Raw genomic sequence first — 25,140 nt, 5'->3', positions numbered from 1 at the left:
AGGAACTGGACACCCTGGACGGGAATGCCAGAGCAGCATTATTCACAATAACGAAGGAGAAACGACCCAAATGGCCGTCACTCATGAAACATAAACACAACGTGATACATCCACACACGGAATGTTATTTGGCAATGAAAAATTCAGTACTTCTAATGCTACCACATGGACAAATCTTGAAATTATTGTAACTATAAGAAGACAGTCATAAAAGACCACATTAGATTATAACATTTGTTTAAAATGACCAGACTAGGCAATTCATGGTCAGAATGTAGATTAATTATTGCCAGGGACCAGGGAGGGGTGAGAGGAATAAAGATTATGTACAGGATTTCTTTTTAGGATGATAAAAATATTCTTTTTTCTTTTGCAGTACTAGGGATGAAATCCAGGGGTATTCTACCTCCAAGCTCCACCCCCAGCACTATTTTTTATTCTTTATTTTGAAACAGGATCTCAATGAGTGGGAAAGGTACTCACTAAGTAGCTGAGGCTGTCCTTGAACTGCAATCCTCCTGTCTCAGCCTCCCAAATGCAAGGATTACAAGCGTGCGCCAACATGCCCAGCTGATAAAAAAAATATTTTATTTTTTATTTTTATTTTTATTTTTTGGTGGTACTGGGGTTCCTGGAAGCCCTTTTACCTCCGGGCTACACTCCCAGACCTATTTTTACATTTTTATTTGGAAACAGGGTCTCCTAAGCCAGCACGCGCGTCTGGCTTCGAACCTGCGCGATCCTCCTGTCTCTGCCTCCCAAGCGCGGGGATTACAAGCGTGCGCCACCATGCCCGGCTTAAAAAAAATATTTTAAAAAATTAGATAGAGCCAGGCGTAGTGGTACACACTTGTAATCCCCGCGCTTGGGAGGCAGAGACAGGAGATCGCGCAGGTTCGAAGCCAGACGCGCGCGCTGGCTTAGGAGACCCTGTTTCCAAATAAAAATGTAAAAATAGGTCTGGGAGTGTAGCCCGGAGGTAGAAGGGCTTCCAGAAACCCCAGTACCACCAAAAAAAAAAAAAAAAAAAAAAAAAAAAAACTTAGAGATGATTGCACAACTCTGTAAATATACTGGAAGCCACTGAATTGGACACTTTAAATGGGTAAATTGTCTGAGGTGTGGATTATATCACAATAAATCTGCTATAATGTTGATAGTTTTTTTTTTAATTTAATTAAACTTAGAGTTCAACTTTACTAGTTTACTGCTAAAAGATTAATTTAGAGTGTATGAAAGATTTCCTCCAATTATGTGATTCTAAACTATCTAATACAAAACACTTTACAATAATATTCTTTAGTGAAGATAAAAATATCACAAAGGAAGAACAACACAGGAGAAAATTACATAGTTTATACTTGAGGAGACATAATTAGATTTTTCCAAAAGTTTAGCTAAATAAACAACTATACAGTAATATTTAAATAAATCCATTTGTTTTATATAAAAGAAATACCCTAACACAGTAGAGTCTCATAATGCGCTGGCAAACACCAATTTGATGCTTCAGGATTTTCATATATTGTTCACAAACTTTCAAACTCAGGCAAGTTTAGAAATGTCTTCATAGAGAATTCCTTCAACTCTGCGTCCTTTTAAAGGGCCCTATAAATTAATTTTTAAAAAGGTTAAAAAACACACATGTACTTAAAGTTAAAAAAATCATACTATGGCTACAAATTTACTCTCTCTCTCTCTCTCTCTCTCTCTCTCTCTCTCTCTCTCTCTCTCTCTTTTGGTGGTACTAGGGTTCCTGGAAACCCTTCTACCTCCAGGCTACACTCCTAGACACCTATTTTTTATATTTTTATTTGGAAACGGGGTCTTATAAGCCAGCGAGGCTGGCTTCGAACCTGCGTGATCCTCCTGTCTCTGCCTCCCAAGCGTGGGGATTACAAGCGTACGCCACCATGCCCAGCATCCTTTTCCATATCTCTAGAACATTACTGAGGTAACTAACATTTCTATACACTTATGGATTTTTAAAATAATCTATGGTATTCTACTTAAAACCACATTTTCTTCAATAAAATTTTATTTATAATTTGTTTCTTTTGTGGTACTGGGGATGGAACCCGGGGCATTCTATGTCTGACTTTCACCCCCTGCCCTATTTTACTCTTTTATTTTGAAACAAGGTGTCACTAATTTGTGGAGGGCCTCACAAGTTGCTGAGGCTGGCTGTAAACCAGCAACCCTCCTTCCCTGGCTCCTACACACTGGGATCGCAGGTCTGAATCACCACCTCCTACTGGGATCGCAGGTCTGAATCACCACCCCTGGCTTGAATGCCCACTTTGGACTTTTCAAATTCCCACTGTCTTTGTGTCATTGTCCATTTTTTTTTCTGTAGCAAATATTATAAAATCAACTTGTTTGTCTAGTTTAATTGGGAAGGTTAGAGCTGGTTTACATTACTGAAAATGGGTGTAATTTTAAATATATTTTCTTCCTTTCTTCATAGCCAGAAAAAAAAAAAATTAAAAAATGGCACTTGGAGAGCAGATATAATCTGAGCACACCAAGGCCATGATTACAGGCTCCTGACTCAGGCTGCCCAATTCTACTCCTATCCTTTCACTGCACCAGTCTGGGCTACCTTTAAAGTTTTTTAATTCATTAAAATACGCCAGGCGTGGTGGCGTACACTTGTAATCCCTGTGCTTGGAAGGTGGAGACAGGAGGATCAGGCAGGTTCAAAGGCAGCCTTGCTGGCTTAGGAGACCCTGTTTCCAGATAAAATATAAAATAGGTTCCAGAGGTAGAAGGGTTCCATCCCCAGTACCACTAAAAAAATAAATAAATAAATAAAGTCTGATAGCTATAGCTCCTTCCCCATTAACCACAACTGTATTTTCCTCACTAATTTTACTATGGTAAATTGCATTTTAAATTAGATGTGAAGGAAAAAATTTAGAATATAAAACAGCTATTCTGATATAAAATTTTATATATATATTAAAAAAAAAGACTAGAAAGGAACAGACTGAAATTCTACCTCTGAGCCACACCCCCAGTGCCTTATTTTTTTTGAGGGTCTGGGGACATTTTTTTTGAGGGGACATTCAACCTCTGAGCTATACCCCTGCCCTATTTTTTTTTTTTTTATTCTTTATTTTTAAACAGGGTCTCACTAAGTTGCGTAGGGCCTCACTAAGTAGCTAAGGCTGACTGTGAACTGTGATCCTCCAGTCTCAGCCTCCCGAATGCTGGGATTACAAGAGTGCCCACCATGCCCAGCTCCCAACGTCATTTTAGATGTGAAACAGGGTCTCACTAGGTAGATAAGAGTCTCACTACTTGTTGAGGCTGTCCTTGGGCCTGCAACCCTCCTGTCTCAGCCTCTCAAATCCTGGGCTTATACCTGTGGGCCATCAGACCTGGCTTACACATTTCTTTTGTAATGAGAAAACAAAAGCTTCGAGGGCAGTCTCTGGAGAAAATGAGCTGAGAGAGAGAGAGCAAAGGCAGCAAGAGGCTTAAACTCTAAAATAAAGAGCAATCCGATGGACAAGAACTAAGCATAGTCCACATTTTGTGCAGGCCGACTTACAGTCTCGATGACTATAGTAGCTGAGAACGTCTTCTCGTTGATGGATTCCAGGGTGCCTTCATTGCCTCTGTAGCCTCCATTTAAAACTAGAATTCTTTTTCCTACAATAGAAAAGAATCTAAAACTCAGTGCAAAAAAAGTCTACTTTTCACTTCTACCTTGTTACAGCCAAACCAGCTACAGCACTGAATGAGAAGGATGAAACCAAAACTCTTCCCTTAGAGGTTCTGGCCGTGCAGCGATGCTCAGGTACAGTCTGCAAATACCTTCATTACTAGAACAGGGCGCGACTCCTCATTTTTCCCGCTTGTTAAAGGAAAACGGTTGCATTTTAGGTTGCAAGGAGTTCAAGGGACGTGGAGAAAATGTTCAGAGTCCAGAAGGATCAGAGAAAATTTAGCTTCCTTTAATATATCTCTTTTTAAAATTCACAAGACGGTCTGGCAGTTTTGTAAAAGTTTAAACTTGTGCCTATCATATGACTGAACCACTAGAGATGTTCCCCCAAGAGAAAAGAAGCCACAGAGCCACCCAAAGCCTTTGCACGTGGATGCCCACAGCAGTTTTGTCGGTATCTGTCAAAACTATAAACCCCAACGTGACCGGTGAACAGCCCACAGGTGGCTGGGTGAACACACTGATGTGTCCATGCCAGGGCACATGCCTCGGCAATAGAGAATGGACTATCAGTACAGGCAGCATGGCTGGATCCAAAGTCATCACCCGAAGGGAAATAAGCTTAGACAAGAAAAAAGACACATGCTATGACTTTGTGTGTTTTTACATGAGATTGTATATAAAATTCCACAAAGACAATAGAATCAACACTGAAAACAAGGAGATCTGCAGTTTCCCGGGAAGATGGGAGGCAGGAGCAGAGGAGCAAGGGGTAGAAAGGAGAATGAAGAGTCAGGTGTGGCTGAGCATGTCTCCAACCTCAGTACTGGGAGGCCAAGACAGGAGAATCGCAGGTTGGTGGTCAGCCTCAACAACTTAGTGAGACCTGGCTTCAAAATAAAAAATTAAAAGGGCTAGGGTGTAGCTGGGAGGCAGAATGCCCCTGAGTTCAATCCCCAGTACCACCACCACCACAAAAACAAAACAACCAAAAAACAAAAACTAGGGAAATGAAGGGTCATATTCATTATTTTGATTATAATGATGGTTTTACAGGAATAGTTACACATTAAAACTAATCAAACGCCGAGTATGGTGGCGCACACTTGTAATCCCAGCGCTTGGGAGGCTGCGACAGGAGGCTCGCACAGGTTCGAAGCCAGCCTCAGCTACTTAGTGAGGCTCTCAGCAACTTAGTGAGACCCTGTTTCTGAATAAAATATAAAATAGGTCTGGGAGTACAGCCCGGAGGTAGAAAAGCCCCTGGATTCCACCCCCAGTACCACCAAAAAAAAAAAAAAAAAAAAAAAAAGAAAGAAAGAAAGAAAAAGAAAAAAAACGAATCAAACTGCATTTTTATATATGTATAATTTATTATACATAAATTATATGTGAGTAAAGTTAATAAAAATTTCTAATGTAGAATAATAATATTATTTTAGGGAGAAAGAGAGAATAATGGACAGGGTTAGTGGATGTTTCTGACATTAACATTATCACTGCGCTAGCAAAGGTATCCCCAAGAAGATTCTGGGTTAGAGGTAACAACTTCACCCAAGGGGTGTTTACTCTTAGACACGAATGAGGTCCAAGGACAAAGGCAGCTAAGGGGAAACAATTAAATAAAGAAAGAATTATGGAAGAGACTTTTACTTGGTTACCTCAGGAAGCTAAACAAACATATTAATATTAAACCCAAGGCCGGGCGTGGTGGCGCACGCTTGTAATCCCCGTGCTTGGGAGGCAGAGACAGGAGGATCGCGCAGGTTCGAAGCCAGCCGCGCACGCTGGCTTAGGAGACCCTGTTTCCAAATAAAAAACGTAAAAATAGGTCTGGGAGTGTAGCCCGGAGGTAGAAGGGCTTCCAGGAACCCCAGTACCACCACCAAAAAAAAAAAAAAAAAAAATAAAATAAAATAAAATAAAATAAACCCAATAGGATTCATTTTATCCATTTGTGTCTGTGTTTTGATTCAGAAGAAAAATAACAAAAAAAACCCAAAAGTTTTCCAGGAAGGGAAAGTTCATCCATGCCAGACAATAGCTTCCCCAGAGGACTGGTAAAGCACCGTGCCACAGGAAGTCAGTGGAGATTGGCGATACTGGCAGGTAATATTTCTGGAAACGTCTATAACCATCATGCAATGCCCATAAGCTATGGCTTCAAGAACGGGCCCACTCACTTCGATGGCGCGCACGGTGCGTGGTCCGCAAACAGATTTACCTGGTGCTGGAATGACCGTCTCTAAATGAGTCTGGTCAAGTTTCAGCTTGTCTCCAGAGTCGATCATCTTTACAACAGCTGTGTACTTGTCAATTACTTCCTGTCGTGCAAAACAAACACTTTTATAATAGGAGAAATATGTGAGCACTAAGTTAAAAGGACAAAAATAAAAACAAATGAAATCCCAATCTAAAGAGCAGAGTAACGTTTATAAATAACACAATTTGCCAGGTTCCATAAACAATTGCTCAATCTAGGGTTCTCAGTAAGGAACTCAATTTCAAAGCTTGGTGAAGGTTTCATCTGGAAAGAAGAGACTGGTGATCTTAGAATAAGACTTTTTTTTTTTGGTACTGGGGATGGAGCCCAGGGGCTTTCTACCTCTGGGATACACTCCCAGACCTATTTTATATTTTATTTGAAAACAGGGTCTCACTAAGTTGCTGAGAGCCTCACTAAGTAGCAGAGGCTGGCTTCGAAACTGTGATCCTCCTGTCTCGGCCTCCCAAGCGCTGGAATTACAAGCGTGTGCCACCACGCCCAGCAGAATAAGACTTTAAGAAATCCTGCAGGAGGGGTAATTTTGCCTAACATGAAGTACAGAAGAAGGGTAAGTTACACAAGTACAGGGCGGGGTGCTAGAAAGAAACTATACTCAGGAAAGGCAAAAGGCAGAAAAGGACTAGAATTTCAACACCCTAGAGCAGCCAAAAGATTGTTTCCCAGGCAATAGAAAAGAGCGTCCTCGTGAGGTCTCTGGGGGTAAAATGATACTGTCCATCACTCATAAGAGAATGGCCTTGCTGATTGGTTGGCAAGGCATACACAGAGTTTTTAAACTGGTACTGATGGGATTTCATACACACTGTTTTCCCCAGATCACAGTTAAGTATAAACTATGGTTACTAAAGAAGTATTTCTTCAGAAACTATGAATTCAGATTTCATTTTATAGAATAATCAGAACCTTAGACACAATACTTCTGCCACACACAAGAATTTGATTTCCAAGGAATAGCAAATGGCTTCACTCTGTCCCCCTTCAGCTTTTATTCATGATTCCCATGCAAAACGTTATAAACTTACCTTAACAATACCCTTTTTCTTATGATATTTCTCGCCAAGTTTTTTGGTTATAATTTTCACAATGATTTCCTAGAAAATAATAATAACAACAATAAAATAAAGATGAAGAAAAAAACAATTTTTTTCCTATTTATTTCTTCCTTTTAAGCCGTGTTCATCAAATAACATATTTTTTAAAAAATTAATATTTTATTCTTTCTTCCTTTTTGTTCAACTTGGTTACCATGTGGAGATATATATATATATATATAATGACAGCGCTCCACATCAGAGGTCTTAGAGGTCTAGTACTTTTATCTGCCAAGCTCTTCTCTTGGGAGTTTATGTCTTTCATAGATGGCTTCTTCCTTTCCATTCAAGACAGCAGGAAATGAAAATATTATACTGTTGGCAATCACTGCTGAAAAAACTCAAGATTGCAAGAGTTTTACTGGGAACTGCACAGCGCCGAGCCTTTGGGCTTATGCTTGACGCTTTTCCCAACGCTCTTTTCTTGTTAGGCTGCTTTGAAATACTGTTTCCTCCCCCATCCCCAATACCTGGGATCACACAAGCTAACCAAGCACTGCAGCACTGACCTATAGCCCCAGCCCTCTGGTTTCGAGTTAGGTGTCTCAAACTTGAGACCCTCTGCTTCAGCTATGTGCCAACTATCTGAGACTGTGATACAAATGGAGCCCTGCAGATCAGCTCTAGCTGAAAGTATCGTTCTCTGCAACATCTCATCTCAGACAGGAGAGCAATCCCGGCTCACTTCATACTAATGAATTCTCAGTTTGCTGCTTGTGTTGTTTTCATGACCGGGATCAGAGCTAGAAGCTGATGATGAAAACTAAACGGCCTGACCTCACCCATGGCACTGATGCTACATCTGCTTCTTCAAATTCAATTTCAATGACTATAACAGCGTTGGCTGCCAGCGCTTGACAAAGCCGGGCTGACACCCTGACAGAAACAAGTGAGGACTTAGGGGAGGATACTGAACAGCAGAAAGGCACGGTTAAGAGAAGACTAAAATGCTCTCATTCTTAAGCCTCTGTTCTACTACAACTTTCTAAAGGAAGCCAATTAATGCCAAAACATCTTCTGTGATGGAGTCATACTATTTCTAGGCTAAATTTCTCAAAGGCTCTCATGGGTTCACACTGTGGTTATTTGAAGATAACTCATATGCCGCTGTTCTTATTGACTCGTGCCTATGAAATATTTCTTTTCTAAGTTTAAAAAATAAAGCCACCCAAGCCCATCTCTAAGGGCTGCTGGCCATTTAGCAAATGCCCATTTCAAAGTGGGAGAGAGACATCAAGTCATCAGTGCACTTGTTATCTGGATGTCACTTTTAACATAATGCTCCGTGAGAGAAACTGGGAAAACATATGAATTTGCTGCAAGAGAAAATTACCAAATAGAAAGTAAAAGTTAACTGAAAGTACCGCCAATAGGAACAGAGTTTAGGAGGAACTAAAACTTGAAACACTCTGTATTTTTTCCTTCATTCTTTCTTTTGCTGGTTTGCTTTTTCCTTTACACCAACGGTTCTTAGCCAGTGGCACACACACATCAGACATACATGGAAGCTGAATAAAAGTCTGTAGTTCACCCTAAAGGTCTGAATACTATTAAAGCATATGCATTTTGTAAAAACAAAACACTTCTCCAAGAAGTTCTGAGTTATTTTCTGGTTAATAACTATTGCTTTAAGCAAAATTCTTAATAACACACACACACACACACACACACACACACACCACACACACAGAGAAAGGAAAGTCACTACAGAGTATAACTAACTCTATATAAGTAACCAACACATATTTGAGACACAGTCTGTTCCACTCACTCACTACATGTCAACACACAACTTAGGGAACTCCAACTGAATACTCACAGGCTGCAGCCAATAGTCTGTCCGGGCAGTTCTTTTCTTTTCCTCTTCAATCTACACGACACACAAAATGTCCATTAAAAAATGCCTCTTTAAAACACTTGATTTATTTCACAATACAATTCTATTTAGCAAAATCACACCATAAAATCCATTACTTCACCAAAGACTAATGATATACTTTGCAAGCTCTGATCAATACAGATAAACATAACTTGTAAATAGTTTTTAATTAAAAAACAAACACTCTGGATTTTAAAAAAGAAATGTGTAGCCGGGCGTGGTGGCGCACACTTGTAATCCTCACGCTTGGGAGGCGGAGACAGGAGGATCATGCAGGTTCGAAGCCAGCCTCGCTGGCTTAAGAGACCCTGTTTCCAAATAAAAATATAAAAATAGGTCTGGGAGTGTAGCTCGGAGGTAGAAGGGCTTCCAGAAACCCCAAATACCACCAAAAAAAAAAAAAAAAAAAAAGAAAAGAAACAAAAGAAACGTGTGATTCAGCAAGTCAACGGACCCAGGTAAACAAAGACCCTACTTAGTCAACTAGTCAACACTGCGAGGTCACTGGCCAATACCGTGGTAGCCTCTTCTGTGTTCTGCCTGGCACCTGTCATGAGCTGGGAACAGGTGACCTTGTCTTGTGGCAGAAACAACACAGAGACCATTTTTCACAGCAGTCAGGGAGGCAGTCTAACAGCAAAGACAGGTCCCTTGCTTGATCATGGTAAGAGTTCATGAATGAAAGCGATAAAAAGCACCGTGGGAGATTAAATGCAAGAGTGGTCATCATGGCTCCAAGTCACACCTCTGTCTTTCTCAGCTGCTGAAAATGAACCTCAAATACCAACTTCCAACAAGATCCAACAGTGTGAGTCTTTGATTCTGAATCTCACTGTAAATTCTTCAGTTTTGTAGTATGAACGAAGAACATTGTAAACAAAGTATGCACCATATTTAAAGTAGGCAGATCTGGCTTTCCATTTGCTGTGACATAAATCCAAAATGTCGCCAACAGCATGCCTGCCCTGTGTGGCACTGCCCTCCTTCTCTAACCCCAAGGCTACATCCTCACACTTTCCATGCTCCAGCCTCCTGACCTCAGGTCTCTGCTGCGTCAGCAAAGTGTACAGATCTTCTCTTTACTCCTTCCCTTATGGCTCCTTGGCGCTTAGCACTGGCGATTACTAACTTATTAGCTCCCTCGATAGAATGAAAGCTTCATGACAAGCTATGTTTTCCTTATAAAGACTCAGGCCCTTGGACAATGCCCAGCGCATGATAGCAACTCAACATCCACTGAACGACAGAAAGGCGGCGCCATGGTGTGTCCATCGAGGATGCTGAGCTTCCTAGACTGCACTAAGTGTGAAGACGAGTAACAGAGAGGACGGCACAGCTCTCTCCAGTCCCCTCAGATGAGATGGGGAGACTGAGGACATAATATTATAAGGTAAAAAATTGGCTTTAATCTCCATGTATTTGTTCTTCTCCATTTCCTTTTCCTCTTCCATCTATTTTATTTTTTGTGGTGCTGGGATGGAACCTAGGGGCATTCTACCTCCGAGCGACACCCTCAGCCCTATTTTTTATTCTTTATTTTGAAACAGGGTCTCACTGAGTCACACAGGGCCTCACTAAGTAGCTGAGGCTGCCCACAAACCCGAGTCCTCCTGTCTCAATGGATTTATTTTATAAATCCATTGAAAAGATAAGGTTATGAGCTAGAAGGAAGACAGAAATATTTAGGAGTATATTAAGAATGTTCTGCAGAATTTCTCTAGAGTTTTGGCCAACGTATGGCCCTACATCCCGATAACCATTTTCAGTGACTCATCACATAAAGTTAGCCATCAGGTCAAATCAAGCATGGTGAACATGTTGCAGGTTTCTCCTGCTGGCTTGGAGCTGATACACAGTCAGAGGCAGCAGGAGAATACAAGCTGGAATACAAGCTGGAGAGGCAGGACGTCCACAGAGGCTCCGATTTCAGTGGCCACTAAAGCCCTTCTAATTGAGCTCTGCTGACCTAACTGCAAGCAGACGTTCAAAGACAGCATCTGAGGCATGAAAGTAAACATAACTGACGGGGCTCCAGCTCTGTCCAGAGGAAGTGGCAAGTACGCTTCTTTCCCCGAACCTTGTATATAACTTTTTATAACTTTATATTAATTTAATAAATGGCGAAACTGTACACCTTCCCTTAGGTTTAAAAGACATCATTCCTCCAATGGCTAGCACGTCCATAAGTGTTGGGAGCCATTAAGGCCTTCCCCTAGATTGGTGTCTCTGTCTCAGCTGACTGTCCTTCGCCCAGAGTCAACAAGGTTTGGGGTTATGGAAAGTTCAAAGAGGTCTGAGAGAGGATCAGGTGGTGATGACACGAGGGTACTGATAGGCCTATCTGTAATATGTGTTTCGTATTGGTCTTTATTGTATTCTGGTGGTGGTAGCACGAGAATGTTGATTGACCTGTAGCTGTGTATAAATACCTCTGGAAAAACAAACCCAGGGTCGGCTTCGGCACAATAAAGATGAGATTGACCCAGAAGCTGCGTTGGCCAGGAGTGTCCGCGCGATAGAGAATACTGACCCAGGCATAGTCGTCGACCCGTAGGAAATATTGACCCACGAACAGGGGTCGACCAGTAGAGATAGTAGGCTGGCGGCTCCCCCACGTTAGAGTTAAAAACTCTCATCCTCACGCCTCACTTCAGAACCTGTACTCTTGCCGGCTGGCTCCGGCACATCAGTAGTCCGCCAACTGTACCTCCATGATTTCATCCAGTGCAGATTTCTTTTTCTTCTTCTCTTTGGACTGAGCTGAGCTCTGGGAAGGCTCCTTCCGCTTCACGGTCGCCGTGCTCCCCAGCGTCTTCAATGCACTTGGTCCCAAAGGGCTGATGGAGAGGAGAGATGGCCGTTCACAAGAGCTACAGACAAATGCTCTCTGTGTGCAAAGTTAACAATACGGAATGAATGGTACGTGCTTAATTTAGAGCAGATCAGCCAAAACAATGGAGTTGCTGCCTGGGTACAGAGCTTCAGTTTGGGAAGAGGCAAAAGTCCCGGAAATAGATGGTGGGGTTGGCTGCATCAAAGTATGGATTAACTTAATATGACCCAACCATGTGTTTAAAACTGGTTAAAATGATACCAACATTATTTTAGATATATTTTCACACACACACACACACACACACACACACACACTGCATTAGGTTCATAACTTAGTCTTTGTTTTCAGAAAATTTTAATAGAGAAGGTAAAACAAAAAATGCACAACTCAGCTCACATCTAATCTGTGGTATGTGGGCTGTGATAGAAAAACACAGAGTGCTATAGGACTGCAGAAGGAACTGCTAAACAGAAGGTTTTATGAAGAACCACAAGTTTATCCACCGAGCATTTCATCAAAGCGAGCCCTTCCTACCCGGGCACAGTAGGTAGTCCCAGCTACGCAGGAGGCTGAGACAGAAGGAGCGTTTGAGCCCAGGAGCTTAAGGCCAGCCTGGGCAACACTACAAGATCCCACCTCATTCAAAAACAAAATAAAACGAGCCGTTCCGCAAAAGAAAAGAACCGTCTCATCACAGGGAAGTAAGAAAAAAAAAAGAACTGCAAAACAAAATAACACCAACCAACCAACATGGACTCGAATGAAACCGCAGCCGGAGTAAATGATTCACAGCACTTTAAAATGCAATAAGCAACATTGCACAACACTGGAAAGGCCTGAAAAGGTTTGCAGCTCACCCTGCTTTGGAAGATGTCGCTCCTGCTGAACTACATGCTCCTTTATTCAGATTAAACGTAACTAGAAGAAAAATTGTTATTCCATATACATATTTCAGGAAAACTATAATACAACTTTTAAAATAAAATTCCACAGGTATTCATGTAGGTTACCATGAACTTTTTCTTTTTTTTTTTTGCAGGTCTGTGGATGGAACCCAGGGGCATTCTACTTCCGAGCTACATCCCCTGCCGTATTTTTTAGTCTTTATTTTTTGAAACAGGGTCTCACTAAGTTGCAGAGGGCCTCACTAAGTAGCTGAGACTGTCCGCGAACTGAGATTGTCTAGTCTCAGCCTCCCGAATGCTGGGATTATAAATGTGCGCCACCACGCCCAGCTAACCATGAACATTCCTTTTTTTTTTTTTTTTTTTTTTGTGTGGTACATCCGGGCCACACTCCCAGACCTATTTTTTATATTTTTTAAATTTGGAAACAGGGTCTCTTGAGCCAGCACGGCTGGCTTCGAACCTGCACGATACTCCTGTCTCCGCCTCCCAAGCGCGGGGAGTACAAGTGTGCGCCACCACGCCTGGCTAACCATGAACATTCTTAATAAATGAGATTAAAATGCTCCTCTCTAGGGTGTCCTGGGCTGCTGCTGTGGCTGGGAGGGACCCACATGTCACACTGCTCTGGCAGATGGCGCTGGCTGCATCTTTCCTGCACCTGCAAGCCTCTTCACCTTTGGGTGTTCACACCTTTTGGCTGACACTCGGTATTAAGCATCATCCTCAGCTCTGGGGTAAATTCTGGTTGGTGGATGTGTGACACAGTTCTGGCCAATAGCAATCAAGACGAAGTCCACTGGTGGAAGAAGTAGCTTTCAGAAAGTTTCTTTGCTCCCGAGAGGAAACCAGAAGAGATGCTGTCCGCCATCCTTTGGCAAATGCTGGATGCAATGGCAGGAAAGCTGGCAGCTACCATGTAGGTCACTATGCCAGGCAGAGCCACCTTACTGCTGGGGGGCTTATTCTCCAGATATCCCAAGATATTTCCTTACTATGTAAAGCTAATTTTATTCAATTGTTTCTTTTGACTGAAGACATTCCATCCAATTCATAGTATTAACTTTTAATTGTAAAGATTAAAACAGTGCAACCCTGAAAGATTAAATGCTTTGTTTCCAGACATGTTGCTAGCTCTCAGCAAAGCCAGCACAAAAGAATCCATGCTTTAAAAATAAGAAAGAAAAGCTGGGCGTGGTGGTGCACGCTTGTAATCCCAACATTTGGGAGGCTGAGACAGGAGGACTGCGGTTCGCGGACAGCCTCAGCTACGTAGTGAGGCCCTTTGCAACTCAGTGAGACCCTGTTTCAAAGGAAAGAATAAAAAATTGGAGCTGGGGGTGTAACTCGGAGGTAGAATGCCCCTGGGTTCCACCCCCCAGTACCACAAAAAATTTAAATTAAAAAAAATAAAGAAATATACAAATTACCTTTCTCTTCATCATTTTCTCTACTTAATTCTGTAAAAACAGGGGTCTCCTTAAAAGAGAAAGAGAAAGTGTAAAGATATTGGTTTATGGTGCATTTACTATCAATATTCAATAGGCTTAAATTATGACTTGCTAACGTCTGTTGCAAGACAACTCAAAGATAAAACCCTGAGGCCATTATAATCCTCATTAAGATGTGACATGTATTTCAAATATTCTCCAATTACTATTCTAAAGAATAAAAAAGTAGCTTTTATGTACCAAACTGAAGAGGTTGCCCTACATTTTTATATGTATTGTAATCTGTAGAAGAATCAACCACAGAAACAGAAGGCAGGCCAGGCGTGATGGCATACCTCTGTAATCCCAAAACACCAACTCTACCACTGAGTCACACCCCCAGCCACGTTTTATTTTTGTCTTTAAAACAGTGTCTCCCTAAGTTGCTGAGGAGAGAGCCTTGCTGACCTCGAACTTGTGATCCTCCCGTCCCAGGCTCCCCAGAGCTGGGATTGGGCCTCTGATGGAGACTGTGGCCCACCTGCTCCTTGCCCTTCAGGCCTCTTCTGACTTGTTCTTCAATGAACTTGGCTGTTTTTTCTTCATCGTCAAGGTCCTGCTTCTTCTTTTTCTCTAGCTCCAGTTGCCGGCGAATGGTTTCTGGGTCTCTGTCGATGTACTGGATATACCAGCCTTTGGGGGTCTCGTCCACTTTGCACAAGCCTTAAAAAACCAGCTGGCACCATTAACTTGTATGTGACCAAGACAGAATGTACATACAAATGAGTTCCGTCTCTGCAAATTCACTCATTCATACAAAAGCAATCAGTAGACACAAATACATGAATTCATCAAACACATAAATGTTCCCTATTCACAATTAATTCAGATACAAGTGGAATAGTTTCATTATCTCTTCAAAGAGAGAAAACCTTAGTATTCTGACTTTTACATTGAGGCAAACAGTGTTTAAATAAGGAAAACTGATGAAAAAGGTATTATTATGCACAATAATTATTCTACCATATCTAAGTACTTAATATCCAATGAGTATATGATGTTCTATTAAGATAAAGTACTACATTCAGTAAGCAAAATATTGAACATAAATTTTTTCCCTAACTTTTTATCTTATAAAGATTAGAAATAGAAAAAGAAAAGGCAAATGTTAAAAAATTACCCTAAGAGCCAGGCGTGGTGGCTCACGCTTGTAATCCCAGCGTTTGGGAGGCTGAGATGGGAGGATCTCAGTTCGCTGACAGCCTCAGCTACTTAGTGAGGCCCTTTACAACTCAGTGAGACCTTGCTTCAAAATAAAGAATAAAAAATAGGGCTCAGAAGTAGACCGTCCCTGGGTTCTATCCTCAGTACCACACACAAAAATAAAAATTACCATAAAATAGGGTAAGAAGTTTCCTCCTAAGTAAAATGAATACAGGAGGGAGGTTTAAAAGAGATGGCTAGTAGCTCTTAGCCTAAATGAGAGGATGCTTACATGATCGATCTTCGTATCATAAAAGGAATTAGTCTAGGCGTTAGCATTTCACTGTAATAAGTAAAAACCAATCCTCCAGGAGTCTGCTCCTCCCCTCTAGTTTTTAACTGCCCTGTGCATTCCCTTTTCCGTGAACTTAGAAACTGGCAATGCTTTCTCTCCTACGCTGAAGTCCTAGCAACTCTTCAGAACCTCTCCTCACCTTCCCTGCCCAGCCACTTGGTGAAGTCCGTCAGCGTCTCCCACTGCGTGGCGTTCATGTGGATATGCTCCCGGTGGCTGATGTACTCATTGTAGACAATGTTGTTGTGGACTCGCTTGGTGCCTAAGGGCAAAATGTGACACTACTGACCTTCAGAAGACCATAAGGGTTAAGTGATCTCTTGCACAAAACTTAAGATGTTTACCAAAGCGTCTCCTGAGAAGTTCTAGAAAGTCATTTCGGAATTCCCTGGTTGAAAAAAAAAGAAAAAAGACAAGCATTGAGGTATTTTCTATATTTTCTATAGCTACATGACATTGTCTTCCTGAAATCTAAGTAATACAAGTTTTAGTGAGTGAATGATCTATGAACCATCTATGGACGGTTAGGCATCTTTAAAATTGAACAAGACCCGGAAGGACCCCGTGGTCCAGGCCCCTGGGCCCCCGACCCTGGGCGGGTGGGCAGGCGCTGGCGGGGCACCCCTAGGCAACCCCTCTCCACCCGGAAGGACCCTGTGGTCCAGGCCCCTGGGCCCCGACCCTGGGTGGGTGGGCAGGCGCTGGCGGGGCACCCCTAGGCAACCCCTCTCTCCTCCACCCGGAAGGACCCCGTGGTCCGGGCCCCTAGACCCCAACCCTGGGTGGGTGGGCAGGTGCTGGCGGGGCACCCCTAGGTGACCCCCCTCTCCTCCACCCGGAAGGACCCCGTGGTCCGGGTCCCTGGGCCCCCGACCCTGGGTGGGTGGGCAGGCACTGGCGGGGCGCCCCTAGGAAAACCCCCTCTCCACCCGGAAGGACCCCGTGGTCTGGGCCCCGGGCCCCGACCCTGGGCGAGTGGGCAGGCACTGGCGGGGCGTCCCTAGGCGAACCCCTCTCCACCCGGAAGGGCCCTGTAAGAAAGGAAAAGAAAAGGAAAAAAGGAAATTATCGGAGAGGAGTCAAGGAGGTGGCAGATGACAAGATACTGGAGATGCAGACAAAACTTATCCAAATAAACTGTAATTATTGGAAAAATTCCCCGCTAAGGAGGACTGCTTCTTCTCTATATTGTTAAGAATCTTGGACATCACCTGTAAGGAGAGAGACTTTAGCGGAGACCAAGGAGAAAGGCGGTGCTGAAAGCGGTCTCCGCGTTGGCGGTGGAGAATTGTATTCAGGAGAAGCAGAAATCGGAGCCTACCAACCTTATTTATTTATTATTTTTGGAGAAATTACACCAAAGGTTGAATGCTACCATCGCGCCTGCTTAGGAAGACTTGAAAACATTCAGAGTAGAAAAAGAGCTTGGGAAAGATTTGAAATGGTGGAGGCAGTGGCAATGGCAGTGGCTAGTACTCAGGGGAGGCAGAGATCTGATACATTACACCTGGAACCTTTAAAGTAATGACCCCAAAGGCAGAATGCTACCACTACCACGCACCCTCGAGAATGGGCGATAAATAGTTGAGCAAAGAGGGTGCTCGAATTAGAGCCTGCCGAGGGGTGAGGCTGGCGACGGACACAGCAAAACTGGGATTGGAGCCTGCCGTGAGGCAACGGCTGGAGCCAATGGCCAGCATTGGAGCCTTCCGTGAGGCAAGGCCGTTACTGAGGCCTACGAGGCTGGGATCAGAGTCTGCCAAGGGGTTAGGCCGGTGCTGGGGCCAGCGAGGCCGGGATCAGAGCCTGCCGCGAGGCAAGGCTGGTGCTGGAGCCTCCGAGGCCGGGATCAGGGCCTGCTGAGGGGTTAGGCCGGTGCCGGGGCCACTGGCCAGCATCGGAGCCTTCCATGAGGCGAGGCCGCTACTGAGGCCTCCGAGGCATGGATCGGAGCCTGCCGAGGGGATAGGCCGATGCCGGGGCCATCGGCTAACATCGGAGCCTGACGTGAGGAAGGCTGGTGCTGGGGTCCTCGAGGCCGGGATCAAAGCCTGCTGAGGGGTTAGGCCGGTGCTGGGGCCAACAGCCGGCATCGGAGCCTTCCGTGAGGCAAGGCCGTTATTGAGGCCTCCGAGGCCGGGATCAGAGCCTGCTGAGGTGTTAGGCTGGTGCTGGGGCCAGCGAGGCTAGGATCGTAGCCTGCCGCGAGGCAAGCCGATGCTGGGGCCTCCGAGGCCGGGATCAGAGCCTGCTGAGGGGTTAGGCTGGTGCCGGGGCCACTGGCCGGCCTCGGAGCCTTCCATGAGGCAAAGCCGCTATTGAGGCCTCTGAGGCCGGGATTGGAGCCTGCTGAGGGGTTTGGCCGGTGCCGGGGCCACTAGCCGGCATCAGAGCCTTCCGTGAGGCAAGGCCGCTATTGAGGCCTCTGAGGCTGGGATTGGAGCCTGCCAAGGGGTTAAGCTGGTGCCGGGGCCAAAGAGGCAGGGATCAGAGCCTGCCGTGAGGCAAGGCTGGTGCTGGGGCCTCCGAGGCTGGGATTGGAGCCTGCCGAGGGGTTAGGCCGGTGCTGGGGCCAACAGCCGGCATCGGAGCCTTCCATGAGGCAAGGCCGTTATTGAGGCCTCCGAGGCTGGGATCAGAGCCTACCAAGAGGTTAGGCTGGTGCCGGGGCCAAAGAGGCAGGGATCGGAGCCTGCCGTGAGGCAAGGCTGGTGCTGGGGCCTCTGAGGCCGGGATTGGAGCCTGCCGAGGGGTTAGGCCGGTGCTGGGGCCAGCGAGGCGGGGATCGGAGCCTGCTGCGAGGCAAGGCTGGTGCTGGAGCCTCCGAGGCCGGGATCAGAGCCTGCTGAGGGGTTAGGCCGGTGCCGGGGCCACTGGCCGGCATCGGAGCCTTCCGTGAGACGAGGCCGCTACTAAGGCCTCCGAGGCCTGGATTGGAGCCTGCCGAGGGGTTAGGCCAATGCCTGGGCCATCGGCTAACATCGGAGCCTGCCGTGAGGAAGGCTGGTGCTGGGGCCTCCAAGGCCGGGATCAGAGCCTGCCGAGGGGTTAGGCCGGTGCTGGGGCCAACGGCCGGCATCGGAGCCTTCCGTGAGGCAAGGCCACTGCTTGAGCCAGCGAGGTCTGGATCAGTCCACCGGGTAGCCAGGCCACAACTGGGGCTGTCAAGAGTGAGATCGGTATTTGCAACGCAGCATGCACAGAGAAATATTGCAGAAAATTAAAACCAGATGCTTCCCCTAATCAGCAATAACTAGGAGGAAACGGGCAACAGGAAGTGGTCGAGCTATAGAAAGGGTCCTATAGTGAAGCAATTAAGGTGACCAATCAGAGGGTATGGAATAGGGGAAGATGGAGCCTCTTTAAAAAGCAGGAGGTACATAAACACATGGATCAAAGTTAATCACCAAACGAGCATGGGATCGAGGGAGGGGGAGGGAATGGGATGGGGACTGGATGAGGGCTGATTGGATGATGTGTGCTTGTATATCCTCTCAAGTCTTATATTCCAATGTGATGTGTGATTACAATGCACCAATAAAAATAAATTTAAAAAAATAAAAAAATAAAAAAATAATAAAAACTGAACAAGAGCCGGGCGTGGTGGCACACTTGGAATCCCAGTACTTGGAAGGCTGAGACGGGAGAATTACAGGCTCAAAGCCCACCTCAGCAATTTAGTGAAGCTGTCAGCAACAGAGACTCTGCCTTTCAAATAATCAAACAAAAAGGGCTGGGAACAGAGCTCGGAGGCAGAATGCCCCTGGTTCAAGCTCCAGTAACACGCACACACATACACACACGCAATGAACACAAAATGAACTCTGAAAGATTATAGCTTCAAGGATTAAAGGTAAAAGTTTTGAGTAAAATAGCGCATAGGGGGGGAGGTAGAGAGGAGAAAAAGGAGGACCGAGGAAGCAAAGAGTTAAAATAATGCTGCCCCATATACAATAGTATCACTACCAATCTCAGCAACATGTATGGGGAGGGCGGGAGCAGGATGGGATCTGAAGGGAAGCACAGCAAGTGCTGGGTCAACTCAGTACTGGGGACTCTGCTGAGCACTTTATGTGTTAACTTGCTTTTTTTTTTTTTTTTTTTGCAGTACTGGGGATGGAACCCACTGGCATTCTACCTCTGAGCTACACCCCCAAGCCCTATTTTTTATTCTTTAATTTGTGCAAAGGGCCTCACTAAGTAGCCAAGACTGTCCTTGAACCACGATCCTCCTTCCTCAGCCTCCTGGAATGCTGGCATACAAGCATGTGCCACCACACCTGGCTTTAGTTAAGCTCATTTCATCGGCCTATAAACCTGAGATGAATCAACAAGAGTGCTATTTGCCGTGCCATGTTACAGGCGAGGAGACACACAGAAAAACTCAAGGGGCTCATCCCAAGGCACACTCCACAGCTCTTACGTCGTGAAGGGCTGGAGCTCGGAGATGGGAGCACCGCCTCCTGTGTTCTCAGTCACAACTGTGTGAGAATGAAAGATACTTTCACATGTTTGAAATAGAAAGAAGGGAAGACCATTACTTGAGAAAATTGATGAATTTTGAAAAGATTGAAAACCGGGCATAGAAAGAATGCAGCTATCATGTTATCATATAAGGAATAACATCTTCTGTGTATAAAATAGTAAGCACCTATTTTGTGACCAACTGAATAAAGCTTATAAGAATGTCTTTGAGTTACTTACTCTGAAAAATAATCCATAAACTGCTGAGGATTTTCTGAGGCCAGCAATAGTTGTCTCTGATGAGATTCAGACATACAATGACACTTAAAGCCATTCTATAAAAAAAAAATGTACAGGCAGTAGTTAAACTGTGATTTAGGTCATTGAAATGGACCCCTAATAGAAGTATTAAGTTAAGCCCTAAGATCTGCTCCCTAAAGATAAATTATAAAATATAATCGTATCACTAGCTGTAACTACCCTCCACTTTATTTTCACTTTTAATGGGGTTGAGTTTTACAACTCTGGTCATCAAAGAACAATTCCTGAAATCAAGGAGACAGAAAAATAGTGCTATAAAACAAACAAAGGAAAACAAAAAAAAAAGAAAAAGAAAAACACACATAATCATTAAAAACACTACTAGGCAAAAGGACAGAAGAGTGATTTCATTTTTTAAACTCAATTTAAGCTGGGCGTGGTGGCGCACGCTTGTAATCCCTGTGCTTGGGAGGCTGAGACAGGAGATCGCAGAGGTTCGAAGCCAGCCTCAGCTACTGAGTGAGGCTCTCAGCAACTTAGTGAGACCCTGTTTCCAAATAAAATATAAAATAGATCTGGGAGTATAGCCCGGAGGTAGAAAAGCCCCTGGGTTCCACCCTCAGTACCACACACACACAAAAATATAATAAACTCAATTTAAGCTTTTTTTTTTTTTTTTGCAGTACTGGGGATGGAACCCAGGGGCACTGTACCTCCGAGCTACACCCTCAGCCCTATTTTCAGTCTTTTTATTTTTGAAACAGGGTCTCGCTAAATTGCGAAAGGCCCTGCTAAGTAGCTGAGGCTGTCCGCGAAATGTGATGCTCCTGTCTCGGCCTCCCACACACTGGGATTACAAGTGTGTGCACCACGCCTGGCTTTAAGCTGTTCTCACTGAGCCCCTACTTCATAGTGTTACGCAAGGGCTTGGAGGACTAATATGTCATTAGTGAATTTCTACCAGAGAATTATCCTGACTCCCTTTTTTCTTTTTTGTGGTACTGGGGATAGAAACCAGGGGCATTCTACCTCCGAGCTACACCCCCAGCCATATTTTTTATTCTTTATTTTGAAACAGGGTCTCGCTAAGTTGTGGAACGCCTCACTAAGTAGCTGAGGCTGTCCGCAAACCCGGGTCCTCCTGTCTCAGCCACCACACCCAGCTTGATTCCCTCTTTTCTACTTCAGCTCATTATCCAAAAATACACCGTGGACTAATGTATAAAACTCATTAAAATATTGTATCCGTACATTTTTAAGATGATTGTAAAGCCAGGAATGGTAGTGTACAATTGTAATCCCAGCATTTGGGAGGCTGAGACAGGAGAATTGCAGTTCAAGGACAGCCTCAGCTACTACTTAGTGAAGCCCTTTGCAACTCAGTGAGATCTTCTTTCAAATAAAGAATAAAAAATAGGGCTAGGGATGTAACTTGGAGGTAGAATGCCCCTGCATTCTATCCCCAGTCCAAAAAAAAAAAAAGATTGTAAAAAAATACAATTTTTGACTATTTATTTCTTCTACTTACTATCTGAACCTGACCATTCACAAGTACGTAGTAGAAATGACAAATACATTTCTTCTCTACTCCCCATCTCAGTGAACAGCAATGTCGTACACTCAGTCATCCAAGGTCAGAAACCCAGACAGCATCCCAGATTCTTCTTCCTTGAGTCAGTTTCTATCACTACGTCTGCTCAGTCTGAATAACTCATATCCTCAACCCCACTGCCACTGTGCGGATTTCAATACTCAATCTTGCTTTGCTCCTAATCCTTGGTCATCCACGGACCACCTACAATTTCTGCTCATTTACGTACTACCTGTAAGAACCACAGTCACTTAAACTTAACTTTAAAAACGTTGGTATCAGTCTCATATATGAAAACCAGTATCATTTTCCATAAATTAAAAAAAAATTTTTTTTTTTTTTTTGGTGGTACTGGGGTTCCTGGAAGCCCTTCTACCTCCGGGCTACACTCCCAGACCTATTTTTACATTTTTATTTGGAAACAGGGTCTCCTAAGCCAGCGCGCGCGGCTGGCTTCGAACCTGCACGATCCTCCTGTCTCTGCCTCCCAAAGCGCGGGGATTACAAGTGTGCGCCACCACGCCCGGCCATAAATTAAAATTTTAATACAGCCATACATGGTGGTGCAATACTAGTACTTGGAAGGCTGAGACAGGACGACTGCAGGTTCAAGACTGTTCTCAGCAATATAGCAAGACTCTCAGCAACCTAACAAGATCCTGTTTTGAACAAAAAAATAAAAGAGGGGTGGGGATGCAGCTCAGGGGTAGAATGCCCCTGGTTTCAACCCCTAGTACCAAAAATACATACATATGAAAACAAAATCATGGTATTCAATTCCAGAAACTCAAAGGACTAGACGAGGGCAAGAAGAGAAACCCAAGCTCAAACTCCAATGTTCTAATATTGTAAGGCAGAAGACAGAGATGAGACCCTGCAGGGTCAATTTACCTCTCCCCTAGACCACCCTCCCAGTAGGAAAGGCAATGAATGGATCTGAGGTTAGAAAGGCTCAGAATCCCAAGAGCCTTACTTTGAAAATTAGCAGTGAAAGAAAATGATCATTTTCCTTTTTCCATAGAAACTGCATTTCAAGATAATATTTTAGGCTAACAAAATAGTCCTACTTGATGAGCAAAAGCCGCTTTCTGGGGGGGGGGAGTACAGCTGTGCATAATGGACATAGAAAGAATTAGAAAAATAACCACTTTGCAACTTCTAATGAAATAGCTGATGTAGACAAGGGTGTTAGGACACAGAGGCTGATGGAAAACTAGACACAAGGGCATGATTTCAAAATATGACTCCATAGTTACTTGCTCTCACAAGGGGAAATATTACCTTCTAACATTATTTTACAGGCTGTGGATTTTACTCAGTCATCTTAGCACTTGCTACCAAACATTCTAGGTGCCCTCACACGACGCGATGTGAGGACAGTATTCTTCCCCCAAAATGTTTAACCTGAATCTAGTCAAGCCTTTAGATCTAAGTCTCCATTGACAGAACTATATGATTCAGAGAAAGAAGGAAAAGATTCAGAAAGAAATAATTTAACATACTGGAACACTACAGGTCAATTGACGAGCTTAGTATCTTCAACAGTCAATGTCAAGACAAACAGGGTGCGGTGGAGGAGAGTGGATCTGAGTCTATATAATTTTGAGAGAATTAAATTTAGAGGAATAAAAATCCTAATAACCCACAGCATGGACAATTTTTAGAAACTATTTTGAAAGCTACTATATTGGCGGGCACATGTCTTTATGCCTTTGTCAAAAGCCCACAGAGGGTACAACACCAAAAGTGAACCCTAATGTAAACTGCACTTTGGGTACTAACGCGTCAAGGTGGGTTTGTTCACGTAACAAATGCATCACTCTGGTGTAGTATGTTTCTTCAGAGAAAAAATGCTGGCATCATTAGCCTGCTCTTTATTTTTCCATAGGGCTTCACCATTCACCTCATTAATGGGGAAAAGTGTAAACTTCATAGTATGATGTACATGGTTTCTAAAGACCTGCCTGTCTCCCTGAGCCACTTTACATACAATTCACGTATTTAAAACTCAACAACAGCCGGGCGTGGTGGCGCACGCTTGTAATCCCCGCGCTTGGGAGGCAGAGACAGGAGGATCGCGCAGGTTCGAAGCCAGCCGCGCGCGCTGGCTTAGGAGACCCTGTTTCCAAATAAAAAATGTAAAAATAGGTCTGGGAGTGTAGCCCGAAGGTAGAAGGGCTTCCGGGAACCCCAGTACCACCAAAAAAAAAAAAAAAAAAAAAACAAAAACTCAACAACAGCATTACAAGTAGGCCCAATTATTATACCCATTATACGGATAAGTAAACAGGTAAAGAGAATGTAAGTAAACTGTCCAAGATCACATGTTTTTAAGGGGCGCAGCCTGACCTTGATTTTGACAGGCTGACTCCAAGTGAGCCCACGAGTTTAATCACAGTATTATTCTGGACCTAGCACACTGCAGGTACTCAATAGATGTTTGTTAGATGAGTCGCGAAGAGGTGTGAATCCTAATTAATGGTCCTGTTTTCTCTTGAGTCAAGTCAGAGATGATGGTTATGACTGTAACTGCTCAGACGTCCCGCGTCGCACGCACTATCCACATCCCTAAGACAACAGCAAAACCTTTTGATTCGCCCCTTTGGGGGTTGGGGTGCAGGAAGGGGAGGTATGAGGTGTGTAAGACCCTGGTGCTCCGCCGGGTCCAGAGACTGCAGGGAAGAACAGCTCTACTGAGTAGCTGGCTCGCTCGTGTCAAATCTCGGAAGCCTCGGGACTGCGGGCTTCCCGAGTCCAGGTCCCTCAACCGCGTCTGGACTTGAATCTCAATTTCCAGCCGGGCCTCCCGGGGTCTGGGGCCATCCCAGGCCACTTACCTCGTCCCGGCACTGCTTCTGGCACATCTGACAATACCAGCGCAGCTTCTGAAGCCCTTTGGATTTAATCCTGTTGGCGATGGCCTTGGGAGTAAGAAAATCTGACTTCCCCATCGCGACCACCGCAGAGACCACTTTCTGGAGCTCAGCGTCCCTCCGACCGGAAGCGGAAGTGGGCTGGCGGGGGATGTGGGCGGAACCAAGATGACAGCCGAAAAGGGTGGGGCCTGGGAAGACTGGGCCCCCGAGTCTCGCGAGACTTCCCCTGAGACGCGAGAAAGCGAGACTGAAGGCGCCGGCGAGGTGGGCGGGGCGCGCTGGGACGCTC

At 44.5% G+C, this 25,140-nt stretch overlaps 1 protein-coding gene across 2 annotated transcripts; it reads right to left on the bottom strand.

Annotated features, from left to right (window-relative positions):
* Nucleotides 1-1,545: 1,545 nt before the first annotated feature.
* KIN (Kin17 DNA and RNA binding protein) lies at nucleotides 1,546-24,926 on the bottom strand (the record flags this gene model as incomplete). Of its 2 annotated transcripts, XM_080717255.1 has the most annotated exons (13): nucleotides 1,546-1,608; nucleotides 3,557-3,657; nucleotides 5,898-5,997; nucleotides 6,983-7,051; nucleotides 8,871-8,921; nucleotides 11,638-11,767; nucleotides 12,624-12,684; nucleotides 14,102-14,150; nucleotides 14,643-14,824; nucleotides 15,799-15,921; nucleotides 16,004-16,047; nucleotides 20,364-20,458; nucleotides 24,813-24,926. In XM_080717255.1, the coding sequence occupies 13 exons, from the start codon at nucleotides 24,924-24,926 to the stop codon at nucleotides 1,546-1,548; spliced, it is 1,182 nt and encodes a 393-aa protein (XP_080573381.1). The 2 variants fall into 2 exon arrangements, with proteins under 2 accessions (XP_080573381.1, XP_080573382.1); XM_080717256.1 differs by lacking the exons at nucleotides 16,004-16,047; nucleotides 24,813-24,926 and having other exon boundaries at nucleotides 20,364-20,457.
* Between the last annotated feature and the right edge of the window lie 214 nt (nucleotides 24,927-25,140).

This window comes from Muscardinus avellanarius (genome assembly GCF_963383645.1).
Source record: "Muscardinus avellanarius genome assembly, chromosome: 20".
Lineage (NCBI taxonomy): Eukaryota > Metazoa > Chordata > Mammalia > Rodentia > Gliridae > Muscardinus > Muscardinus avellanarius.
This window is presented reverse-complemented; position numbering and strand designations above follow the sequence as displayed.